Source organism: Raphanus sativus, chromosome 6, assembly GCF_000801105.2.
Source record: "Raphanus sativus cultivar WK10039 chromosome 6, ASM80110v3, whole genome shotgun sequence".
In the NCBI taxonomy this organism is placed as follows: Eukaryota; Viridiplantae; Streptophyta; class Magnoliopsida; order Brassicales; family Brassicaceae; genus Raphanus; species Raphanus sativus.
Genome location: NC_079516.1, coordinates 39908697 through 39920669, shown reverse-complemented (window position 1 = coordinate 39920669; position 11973 = coordinate 39908697). Strand labels below are relative to the sequence as shown.

Below are 11973 nucleotides of genomic sequence, written 5' to 3'. Positions count from 1 at the left end.
GAATCTGTCCTTCTATCGAAAAGATGGAGGGGCGAAAACTTTTGGTGTTACCAGCAAAATTTAGCGGAACAGATGCGGATAAAGCATTATTTATTCGCAGGTTGTACATGTCAGAATTTTTTACCAGAAAAACTGAAACCCGCAGATTGGCGGATCAGCGGGCGGGTTTGACCCGCAATCCAACCCAGCCCTAAAAGTGAGAAGGCCTTATTTTATAATTTTCCTCTAAATGAGTCCAGCAGAGAAATAAATGGGCTTTAAGAAAAAACTGAGCCCAAACTAATATTTTAAAAAAACTAAACTCTGACCAGTTTAACTGACTTCTTCAGACAAAAAAAAACACATAACCGGTCCATGCGAGGAACAGAGAGATACATACAATCTCTGGGACTCACTTTTGTAACTATTTAGATGAACCAGACAGCATGGACATTCAAGTCTTTTCGAGACCTCCTTCTGAAGTGCGTTGCGGAGAGAGATCTCTTCACAGGGAAAACCCTACACGCTCGCTACGTGAAATCCCTCGTCGCTTCTTCCACTTACCTCTCAAACCACTTCGTAAACCTCTACTCCAAATGCGGCCGCCTCTCCTCCGCGCGAGCCGCTTTCGACTCCACGGAGCAACCCAACGTCTTCTCTTACAACGTCATCGTCAAAGCCTACGCTAAAGACTCGAAAATCCACATCGCGCGACAGCTGTTCGACGAAATTCCGCAGCCGGACACGGTCTCTTACAACACCCTCATCTCCGGGTATGCCGACGCTAGAGAGACAGTCTCCGCGATGGTCTTGTTCAAGAGGATGAGAGAGTTGGGTTTCGAGGTTGATGGGTTCACGTTGTCAGGGCTGATAGCCGCTTGTTGCGACCGCGTTGGTTTGATTGTGCAGCTTCATTGTTTCGCTGTGTCGGGAGGGTTTGATTCTTACTCCTCTGTGAACAATGCGTTCGTGTCGTATTACAGTAAAGGAGGGCTTTTGAGAGAGGCGGTGTCGGTGTTCTATGGGATGGGTGAGTTGAGAGACGGAGTTTCATGGAACTCGATGATTGTGGCTTACGGGCAGCACAAGGAAGGAGCAAAGGCTTTAGCTTTGTATAAAGAAATGATCTTGAGAGGGTTCAAGATCGATATGTATACACTGGCAAGTGTTTTGAATGCTCTCACGAGCTTAAACGATCTGATGGGTGGACGTCAGTTCCACGGTAAGCTGATCAAGGCTGGATTTCACCAAAACTCACACGTGGGGAGTGGTTTGATCGATTTCTACTCGAAATGTGGAGGTCTTAACGGTATGTGTGACGCAGAGAAAGTGTTCCAAGAGATTCTATCGCCGGATTTGGTTATCTGGAACACGATGATCTCAGGGTATTCGATGAACGAGGAGCTCTCTGAAGAAGCTGTGAAGAGTTTTAGACAGATGCAACGTATTGGACATAGACCTGACGACTGCAGTTTTGTCTGCGTCACGAGCGCTTGCTCGAATCTCTGCTCTACTTCTCAAGGTAAGCAGATTCATGGCTTGGCGATCAAGTCACACATCCCTTCGAATCGAATCTCTGTGAACAACTCGTTGATCTCCATGTATTACGAGAACGGGAACCTGCAAGACGCGAGGCGAATGTTCGATCGTATGACAGAGCTTAATGCTGTAACGTACAACTGTATGATCAAAGGCTACGCACAGCACGGGCGTGTAACAGAGGCTTTGCTTTTGTACCAACAGATGCTGGACTCTGGTATTGCACCTAACAACATAACCTTTGTAGCTGTTCTTTCTGCTTGTGTACACTCTGGTAAAGTCGCTGAGGGTCAGAACTACTTCAACACCATGAAGGAGAGGTTTAAGATTGAACCAGAAGCTGAGCATTATTCTTGCATGATTGATCTTTTGGGAAGAGCAGGGAAGCTAGAAGAGGCAGAGAGATTCATAGACTCGATGCCGATCAAGGCAGGCCCTGTCGCTTGGGCCGCGTTGCTCAATGCTTGTAGAAAACACAGAAACATAGCCCTTGCGGAGAGAGCAGCTAACGAGCTTATGGAGATGAAACCAAACTCTGACACGCCGTACGTGATGCTAGCAAACATGTACACGGATGCGGGGAGATGGGAAGAGATGGCGGCTGTGAGGAAACTAATGAGGTCGAGAAGGATAAGGAAGAAGCCAGGATGTAGTTGGATAGAAGTGAAGAAGAAGGAGCATGTGTTTGTGGCGGAAGATTGGTCTCACCCGATGATACGTCAAGTCTGTGAGTACCTAGAGGAGATGATGAAGAAGATGAAGGAGCTTGGGTATGTGATGGATAAGAGATGGGCAATGGTGAAGGTGGATGAGGCTGGAGAAGGTGAAGAAGAGATGAGGTTAGGACATCACAGCGAGAAGCTAGCTGTGGCTTTCGGGTTGATGTCGACAGGACATGGAGAGGAGATAGTTGTGAAGAAGAATCTGAGGATATGTGGGGATTGTCACAATGCGATCAAGTTCATGTCTGAGGTTGCAGGTAGAGAGATCATTGTAAGGGATAACCTTAGGTTCCATTGTTTCAAAGATGGCAAGTGTTCATGTGGGGATTATTGGTAACAACGATTGATTAAAATTCAATAAGAAAAAAACTGTGTTGATGGATACAACATGACAAAAAAATAAAAACTGACTTGTTACAAAATACAAGGAGAATATCGCTTACGCTATTTTTTAGTTGTTCTTGTTTCGGGAGTGGCTCTACGTGTGAATGTGCTTTAATGTAGTGGCTTGGTGGTGGCTGGTTAATGTAGTGGCTTAAGGTGGAAGACTTGGCAGGCTGGTTTGTATAATCCTTTGGAAACAGCCTGTTCAAACTTCTTGCTTGGTCCTTCGTTTTCTTCTAAACTTGTCTGCACGAAGAATCGGTTCCACCACGAAGCGCTACGCATTTTAGCCTGTTATAGGAAAAAAGAGATTTTGAATGCAACTTTCAAGAATCATTGTGTTTGAATCATGGAGAGATGCTAACGGCTAACTACATAAACTATCCCCATGTCACTTATAAACTAACGAGGAAGGAGAACTTACGGGACGACCGAATTTAGACAGTTCAGCAACTTTAGCTCTCTGCTGACCAGGGAGACCTAAAAACAATTGAAGTTTAAAGAGTTAGAAACCAAACTGGAATTGAAAACATTTTTTATTCTAAAGTTTTGAGGCGCTTAGATTACCTGCAAAAAGAACTACACCATCTGAAGCGACCCTTGCGAGTTCAGGAACGGTCTTGTTCAGGTACTTGGGAGAAAGGTAATCGAGAGCATCTGAGACGATCACGAGAGAGAAGGATTTTGCCCTGTAGGGGAGAGGGAACTTGATATCAGCCACACGTACAAGGCCTTTGCTGACAAGACCCTTGCAGTGAGAATCAGCATCCTCGATGTCATAGGGTTCGACACCCCATGCTTCAGTCTCGTCTTCTTTCAAGAGAGTGGAAACGACAGAGCATGTCTCAGGGCCAACGTGCAAGACCTTGCGCATCCCATCTCCATAGGCCTTGTTCAGAACAGAAACGGCTCTTTGGACTTCTGATGTGCAAGAATAGTCACCTGAGAATTTTATAATAATAAATCTGAGTGGCAAACATTCAAGATGGGCTCAATGCAGAGGAAGGGCATTTAGAAAAGCAAATGTATTGAAAATGAGAACAAGGGTTACCTGTAACTTTGCTGACTTCTTTGATACTCTTAAAGAGTCCTGTATTCGAGTTAAAATGAGAAAAAAAATCAGCACATAATGCAAACAAAAGACTACACAAAGATGAACAAATACAAACCTGGGCCACTGTAAGCATAACCAATGAGTAGGCAAGCCCCCTGTAAATTGAAAAGGATGATGAGCAAATATGATATGATTAAAGAAGAAGAATGAAGCATAAAGAAAAAGCGCATACCACGAGAACAAGACAAATAGATAAAAGTGGAGAAGAGCGAGACTTGGAGTGCAAAGCTCCACCAAAAGGGAAGCTTCCACCATCTCCTACACGTCGTGTTGAACCTACTTGCCTTCTCGCCATTGATATAGCAACCTCAAAAGCTATTCAAAATCTACAAAGCACAAAAAAAAAAAAAACAATCTCCAATGATTTCAACATCGAATAGCATAAGAAACCAAATACAGAGTCTAAGCTAATTCAAGATCCAATACAACCATCAACGTAGAAATAACACATAACCTTCAAATCTATTAGATTCCACCACAAAATTAGAAACAACGAATTTGAATAGAGAAAAAAATCAGATTACCGATAGATCCATCAAAAATGAATTTACGCGAGACGAATAGGATTAAAAGAAGAAGGAGAAGGAGAAATGGAATCTACCTCTTGGATCAATATGTTAGAGGATGAAGAGGAGAATGGTGTTTGGGATCTAAGATCTGAGATCCGAGAAAATGCGCCTTTAACACTCTCTCTCTCTCTCTCTCACTTCAATTTACTAAAGGAGAAGAAGAAGAAGCTTCGCAAGTGTGTTTATCACTGCATTCTCGCTATCTACATTTATATATACTCGCCTCTTCAAAGCGCGTACGGCTACGACGCGCTGTTATGATAACGACGTCGTTGTGACGGCCATTTAACAAAAGCTTTTTAACCACACCTCTTGCCGTTTTCTAAATGCATAAACGGCATACACTTCTGATATTAATTTTATAAAAATATATATATTTTTAAAAAAAATATTCGATTACACAATTTTATTTATCCACTAAAACTATATATTTGGATTTTTGTGATATTATTTTGTGGTTTTGTTATATTGGAAATATTTTTTCCAAATCATTTTACCAAAATAATGTAATACTGCAAATATATAAACTATTAGGAGTATTGTTTATTTTTATTTAAAAAATAAAATTTATCTTTAAAATTCTTTATTTTAAGATATTTTAGTGTTTTTTGTGAAATTATATATAATATATCCATATTCTGAAATATGACTATATAAAGCTTTTAAAAATCTATTGTTTGATGAAAATATCATATTATATTTGAAGTTAGCCTTATTTAGGACTACTTTTTTTTACTTTGTTTGCTTTGGTACTTTCTTTTATGCCAATTATTAAAATTATTAATTTGTATTTTTATTGTATTATAAAGTTTCTATTATATAGTTTCCATTGTATTATAAAAACCAGGCAAACACACAGAAAGCAATTTGATAAAGGCAAAACTATTGTTCAGCGGCAAACTCTTCATCATCTTTAAAAGGTGGTCTCCATTTACGGCTCTGAAAATCGTTCCTTTCGACTATTGTCTCAGACTTACGCTTCTCATCTTCACCATTCAATTTTTCATCAATGAGATACATCAACTCCTTCAGACCAACTCCTGTCAATGCAGAAACTCTGACATCTGGTCCATTCTTCTGTGCAGCATCTACTTTAGCATCTTCTGGAACTTTCCATAGCTCAGAGTCGCTGACATTTTCATCTTCAGACAGTAGCCATTCATCAGAGTCATCCTCTTGGTTATGGATTTGGCCTTCATCAATTGTTGCTTCAGAAGATGCTTCCAAAGTTTCTTCAGCTATTGAACCATCACTCAACTCACCTTCTTCTTCTCCCTTGCCATCATCTAGATAATGCATGTCTTCCTCTTCCTCTTCCTCTTCATAATCAATCTAACAAAAAAGATCCCCGTGTGAAATGGCTGTTGCTTCTTTATACTTAAGATTAGATGGTTTGATGAAAAAAAAAAATCTTACTTTATTCCAGACTTCAATTATATTATTAAGCTTCTCTTCTGGTACTCCAATTTGATTAAGGACATGAAACACTGTCGAACGATGCTCCTCGATATTTGGAGCCGTTGAATCAACTACATGCTGCAAGGAACAAATGTTCATCAAGACCAATATTTCTAAGCTTCTCCACTTTTAACTTTAATTCGAAACCAGATTTTATTTATTTAGTTCCTTACCAGAAGTAGATCAGCTTCTACAACTTCTTCCAGAGTCGATTGAAATGCTTCCACCAACTACAAAAAAAAAGCCACGAGCCAAGAAAACAGAAGTTAAAAGTACTTAAAAATGAAAGTTGAATTTAATATGTATTACCTGAATAGGCAGATCTGATATGAATCCAACAGTGTCACTAAAAAGCACTTTCCTTCTGAATAAAGTCAACTCATACGATTCTTAGTAGTTCCAATGATTACTGTAAAGTTATGAACAAGATCCTTGACGCATATCAACCAACTTACCCAGAAGGAAGGATGGCATTCTTGAGTGTCGGATCTAAAGTGGCAAACAATCTGCAGAAAGTCAGACCAAACATTCAAAAGCTAAGAGTTCAGTTTTTAAAAATAGTTTCAAAAGCATTTGTATTATACCGCTCATTGCAGTAGAGAGCAGTCCTTGTTAAAGCACTTGTCAAAGTCGATTTTCCCTAACAAGCAAAAGAAAATAAAGAGATCAGGAAGTAGGTTAAAAACAGTTAGGTTGTGGCTTAGATTCCTTAAAATTCAAACACTTACAGCATTCGTGTAACCAACGACAGCAATGGTGGCTAAACTTTTACCCGCTATTCCACTTTGTCTCTTACGTGCAGCGCGTTGCAATAGCCTTGTTCGCTGGGCTTCTTTAATTTGGGATAACAAGCGAAGCCTCCGATCTGCTATTCTGGAACATCAAGATTTGTTACGACCATGGATAAAACATGATGCTTGAAGTCGTTTTGCCGATAAGACAAGGAGCTGTAGATGTAACATAACAATGGTTTCACCTTCGGCGTTGAAGCTGAAGCTCAGTTTCTCCTGCACCACCTACGAAACCAGTTCCCTTACTTGCCGCTCTCCTGCATAATGATTTTATCACAAACAATCTCATCAACAATCAAAAAGGTGTACACAAAGATAGCAAGTTGAGATTACTCACCCTCGGGCACTAACAACTTCAGCTTCTCCGAACTGCCCAAAAGTCTGACGTCCATCAGTACCACGCACTCGAACCAGCCTGCTCTTTTTATACATCAGAGCTGCTAACTCAGCCTGTGAATGGATGAACAAAACTGATGTTAATCGAACTTTCCTAGTCTGTAAAAAGAAGGATTCTTCTTTACTGTCACAACAAGTACCTGGAGTTTTGCTTCCTTGGTATGCGCATGAGCATTAAATATTTCAATTATAAGGCCTACACGGTCGAGTACTGGTTTTCCCCATATTCTCTGAAGAATCAAACACAAAGACACAACAATTGGCTGACAATATGAGGAAGAAAAACTTCAGGTGTTGTGGGGTTATTACCTCCAAGTTACGTTGTTGAATTGCTGACAAAATAGCGTTAATGAAAACAGCATCAACTTCTTCCTGAGCCATCAAGAGATTGTAACAATAATGATCCAACTTTTCATTACATGTAATCAAGAGAAAAACAGAGACTGATAACAATGAGATACATAGCTGCTTGCCTTGGAATCTTCAGCATTAAGATGGCATTGGATGTTGTCTACAGTCCCACGCCCGAAATAAGTATCTAACAAATTGAAAAAACAACTCAACTCATCAGTCTCACACAGGAAAATCGTCAAACACTTGGAAGGCATATTTCTTGATACAATACAACCAAAAGCTTCTGGAAGAAACTGAAACGGACATACCTACGCGGGGTTTAGACGACCTAGCGATAGGGTTTTGGACAACGACGTGAGAAGGCAGCTCCTTGTCGAAGAAATCAGATTCGAAGTAGCCATATCTCTGTTCTTCGAGCGAGTTGGCGAGGCAGAGCGCTTCGTTAAGCTTGGCCTGGAGAAACTTAGGCGGAGTTAGACGAGGCTGGACAAGGAAGAGCTTAGGTGTGCTCGACGGATCTTTCGGGTACAGCAAAACGGATTCTTTTGGAGGCGATGATTCTTCTTCGCTGGCCTTAGGGGCATGCCGCTTCGAAGAAAAGGGAGAAGAGAGGACACGGATGGTAGAAGGAGATGGTTTGGACCTAAGATGGTCCCGTGCTAGAGACAGTGTCTTCAGCATCGAGGGGACGATCCAAATGACGACACTCTGCGTGTCAATTGAAGAAGGTACGTTATTAGAGAGAGAATAAGCAAAAAGGAGATTTGAAGCTTTTGATATTTCACTCGCTTAACGATGTCAAAACAGACCTTACTGTGTTTCTGTCTTGATTCAGAAGTATCAAATCTGATCGTCGCCGGAACAGAACAGTGCTTCTCTTCTCGTCTGCCGGGTATTTGGTTTGTCTACTTCGTTTTTTCTAAGTGAAATTGCATCATGTTATAAAATTGAGAAGACAAGACAATTGGTGTGTCTTATTTATTTTTATTGAGTAATAAATCTTTTATATATAGATTTACAATAGTTAGTAGATAAAGTTTAGTTTGGAGTGGAGAACAAGTATATGAACATCACCGTAGTGGATAGTAACATCTCCTTTGGCGTCTAGTTTTTGTGTGTGTTTTTATTGTTTCGTTAAAATTTTGTCGTAAATAAACCTAATAGGATAAAAATCATGATAAGGAAAAGAATACAATTATACACAATTTCATATTTCTTTCCATGAAAACAATATCTTCAGGATATGTATTTCAATCAAATAAATTTTCTTTGAAATTAAAAATATATAATAAATTCTTTATATTAAAGTATTCAAGATCTATGGATTTATCGTCCACAATTCTCATTTGATATAGATAATAATTTTTATCTATTTAGACTTTGAGCCTGAACCGAAGTTTAGAAATACCCAAATGAGACTAAAATCTTTGACACCGAAAACCCGAATAGATTCAAACCGAACCGGAATGGATATCCGAACGCCAATGCCTACATTAGTTCATCAAAAAAACTTTATTTTGATAGATTTTGTAAAATTTAAAAGTTACAAAACTACAGATAATTTATAGAATTTATCCAAAATAATGTCGTTTTGATAAATTAAAGGATGATTAACACCTTTGACAGTCAATATATGTATAAACATGATTTGGAGAACCTATATTGTATTTTTAATTTTACTGAATTTATCTAAAATGATGACATTTTAATACCTTTAACAGTCAATATATATAAGTATGATTTTAAGAATTTGTTTAGTATTTCGGAATTTTTGTTTAATTCAATATGAAATAAACACTATTATAAAATTTGAGAACGCAGTAATTTTAAATTTTTGTTTAATCTAATATAAAATGTGCATTATTATCAAAATTTGTGAAGGAACAGACGCGAAACTGTAAAGTTCAACTTTTTTTTCCATCTACCAAACTCATAACTGAACTTGAACCAAGGTTCTGGTCGAAATCTAAGCCCTACCTCCTTCCACTGCAATCAATCCCTTGACCATCTTTATATCTTAGCAAAGAAACCAAAACAAGTACAAAACTCAAGTAATGTAACAAAACAAAGCAAATAAAACATGAACAGCGTTTGAAACATGAGGTAATACTGTCAAAATGCTTTAGCTCTACTTCGTTCACCTCCCCACTTATGCTTATTACGATCACCTGTTCCTTTCTTCTTCCCTTCTTTACTCCCTTTAGGTTTAGCTTTCTCTATCAAATCCTCCTCACCTCTCCTCTTATACATCTTAAAACTCATATCTCTCTCACTCGCCATCTTCATCACCTTCTCTGTTATATCCGCAGCGATCGTCCTATTGTACAGTTTATTCAATCCTTTCATAAGTTTCACATAAGTATCAGGCTGCGGCATCAAGTCCACCTCCATCATATCCAGACAATACGAACACGCCTCCTTCACGTGACCTCTCGCCAACAAAGCATGTATCCATATTGTCCAAGCTGCTACGTTCAGCTCACAAGAAGAGCTTTTGTTCGATATGCAACTCCACACATCTTTCGCCATTTCCACCTTATCATCTCGAACAAGAGAGTTCAGCAAAGTCTTCAACGTTCCATACTGAGGCGCGGAGAATATTCCTCGGCTTACCATTTCTTTGAAGTGATCGCATGCTTCAACGAGACAACCTTGGCTTGTAAATCCGTTGATCATAATAACAAAGGTATCAGCTCCAGGGCTTAATCCATTAGTAGCTTCCATTTCATTCCATAACCTAACCGCTTCTTTCACTTCCCCCAACTTACACGCCAATCTGATCACTACATTGTAGATAAGCAGATCAGGATGACAACCTCTCTCCTTCATCTTCCCAATCAACTCCAAACACTCCTCAAACTCTTCCTTCTTCTCATGAGCCACCATTATCTGCATATAAGTAACCTGCGACGCCACAACCCCTTTCCTCCTCATATCATCTAAAACACCATAACCCTTATCAACCATCCCCCACTTACAAAACCCACTAACCAACGCGGTGTAAGCCACCACATCAGCCTCACATCCATACCTCTCCATCTCCACAAAAACCCTCATCGCCTCATCCATCCTCTTCTCCATCTTACACAACGCCTGGATCAAAACCGTGTAACAGTTCGCGTTCGGCTCAAACCCTCTCCTCCTCATATCCTTCATCAGATCATACGCATCCGCCATTTTACCGGCGTGGGCATACCCGCTGAGCAAGTTGGTGTAAACAACGAGGTCAGGCTCAACCCCCGCTTCCTTCATCTGAACCAAAACAACTTTAGCTTCAACCAACTTCCCTTCCCTACACCAACCGTACAACAAGGAAGTGAAACACCTCAGATCCGGAGGAAACCTCTCCCTCATACCCTCCAAAAGCTCCGAAGCGTCCTTAACGTAACCGTTCTTACACAAAGCGTCCAACAAGCTCCCGAAAACGAACTCGTCGGGTTGAACCCCGTACTTGGGCATTTCGTCGAGCACCTCGACTGCTTTCTTCGGCATGTTGGCGGAGGCAAACCTCCGCATCAGCACGACGAAAAGCTCCGCCTCGATCAAGGGAGGAGTCTCGTTCTTCATCTCTTCGAGTAAGGCCCAGACGGCTCCGAACTGACGCATCTTGCTGAGAATCTTCACCATCGATCTGCAGACTTCGTAGCTGTGGCGATAGCTAGGTTGCTTCGATGCCCAGAGGAAGAATCTGTAGCCTAGATTCCCGGCGTCGCCGCAGCGGTTCAGCACTTGGACGATTAGCCCGGGTCGGAGATGGAGATCGATGTTTGATTCGTTGAGAGCAAGCTCCAGCTTCGGAACCCTGGAGTGGTGGTTTCGTAATATTCTGTAGATTTTCTCCACGTCGCTGCCGGCGAGTTCATTCTCCTGATTAGCCTCGTGTTGGTTAGGAACCGGCCCAGGCCCGTTGATTCTCTGCGTTGACTCCACGGAATCGTATCTGAGAACTCTGGAAATGTGAAGACTTTTAGTGATTCGAGAGTTTACATGAGAAGATGGTAAGAGAACGCAGCGTTTGCTCAGACAAAGACCGAGTATCGTTGAGAATCTACGCATTTTCTCTGTTTCTCACTCTGAACGACCGCGTTTTCGTCTTATAAAGTGGTGTGATGAGAGCTACTATATTGAAAAGAGTAGCCTATTGATACGTAAGAGAACGTTGTCTTTCTTGAGATTGTTAAAAGCCCAACTCTTTCATAGAACATGATAAAACTCTTTATTAACAACGTAAACATAGCAAAGCTTTACATAAGAAACTAATGAAAGCTTTAAATAAAAGCAACACATTCGAGGTCTGGTAAAAAAAAAAAACACACACATTTTTTTTTTGGTCTAAATAAAAGCAACACATTACGATGATACGATCCATAAGTGAGAGAGAAGGCGCGTCTTCGAGGTGCTGCATCGGTCTGTCCGGCAACAAAAAGATTCTACCTCGAATTTTGTTTCTCTGCAGATACAATGCTATCAAGATATAATCAACAAACCGCAAACTTCTTTGGTTAATGCATCCCCACCACAATCACCATCTTCTATAAGTAAGAGCGTTTTCATATGACCATGGAGTTTTCCAAAAGCTTCATCAGAAAATATAAAATTTATCGCCAACATGTCATTATTGCAATAATTTCTCTAACTCTTTCACATAGATATTTAGATTAAACAAA

General features: G+C 40.3%; 3 protein-coding genes across 3 annotated transcripts; 1 reads left to right on the top strand and 2 right to left on the bottom strand.

The window, feature by feature from the left end:
• The first annotated feature begins 336 nt into the window (after positions 1-336).
• On the top strand, positions 337-2601 carry LOC108812512 (pentatricopeptide repeat-containing protein At3g49710). The gene has a single exon (XM_018584790.2). It carries the CDS (start codon positions 412-414, stop codon positions 2575-2577), a length of 2166 nt encoding a protein of 721 aa, XP_018440292.1. The 5' UTR covers positions 337-411; the 3' UTR covers positions 2578-2601.
• On the bottom strand, positions 2568-4502 carry LOC108812513 (probable pectin methylesterase CGR2). The gene is made up of 7 exons (XM_018584791.2): positions 4340-4502; positions 3911-4064; positions 3794-3833; positions 3676-3714; positions 3192-3566; positions 3049-3104; positions 2568-2915 (listed from the first exon to the last, which is right to left on the bottom strand). Exons 2-7 carry the CDS (start codon positions 4031-4033, stop codon positions 2763-2765), a joined length of 786 nt encoding a protein of 261 aa, XP_018440293.1. The 5' UTR covers positions 4034-4064; positions 4340-4502; the 3' UTR covers positions 2568-2762.
• Positions 4503-5075: 573 nt separating this feature from the next.
• On the bottom strand, positions 5076-11377 carry LOC108808489 (pentatricopeptide repeat-containing protein At3g49730). Its single transcript, XM_056987357.1, has 14 exons — positions 9422-11377; positions 7615-8014; positions 7426-7490; positions 7262-7324; positions 7093-7182; positions 6894-7006; positions 6742-6813; positions 6494-6638; positions 6350-6405; positions 6221-6271; positions 6075-6129; positions 5939-5995; positions 5724-5843; positions 5076-5639 (listed from the first exon to the last, which is right to left on the bottom strand). Exons 1-14 carry the CDS (start codon positions 11360-11362, stop codon positions 5190-5192), a joined length of 3678 nt encoding a protein of 1225 aa, XP_056843337.1. The 5' UTR covers positions 11363-11377; the 3' UTR covers positions 5076-5189.
• Positions 11378-11973: the final 596 nt, after the last annotated feature.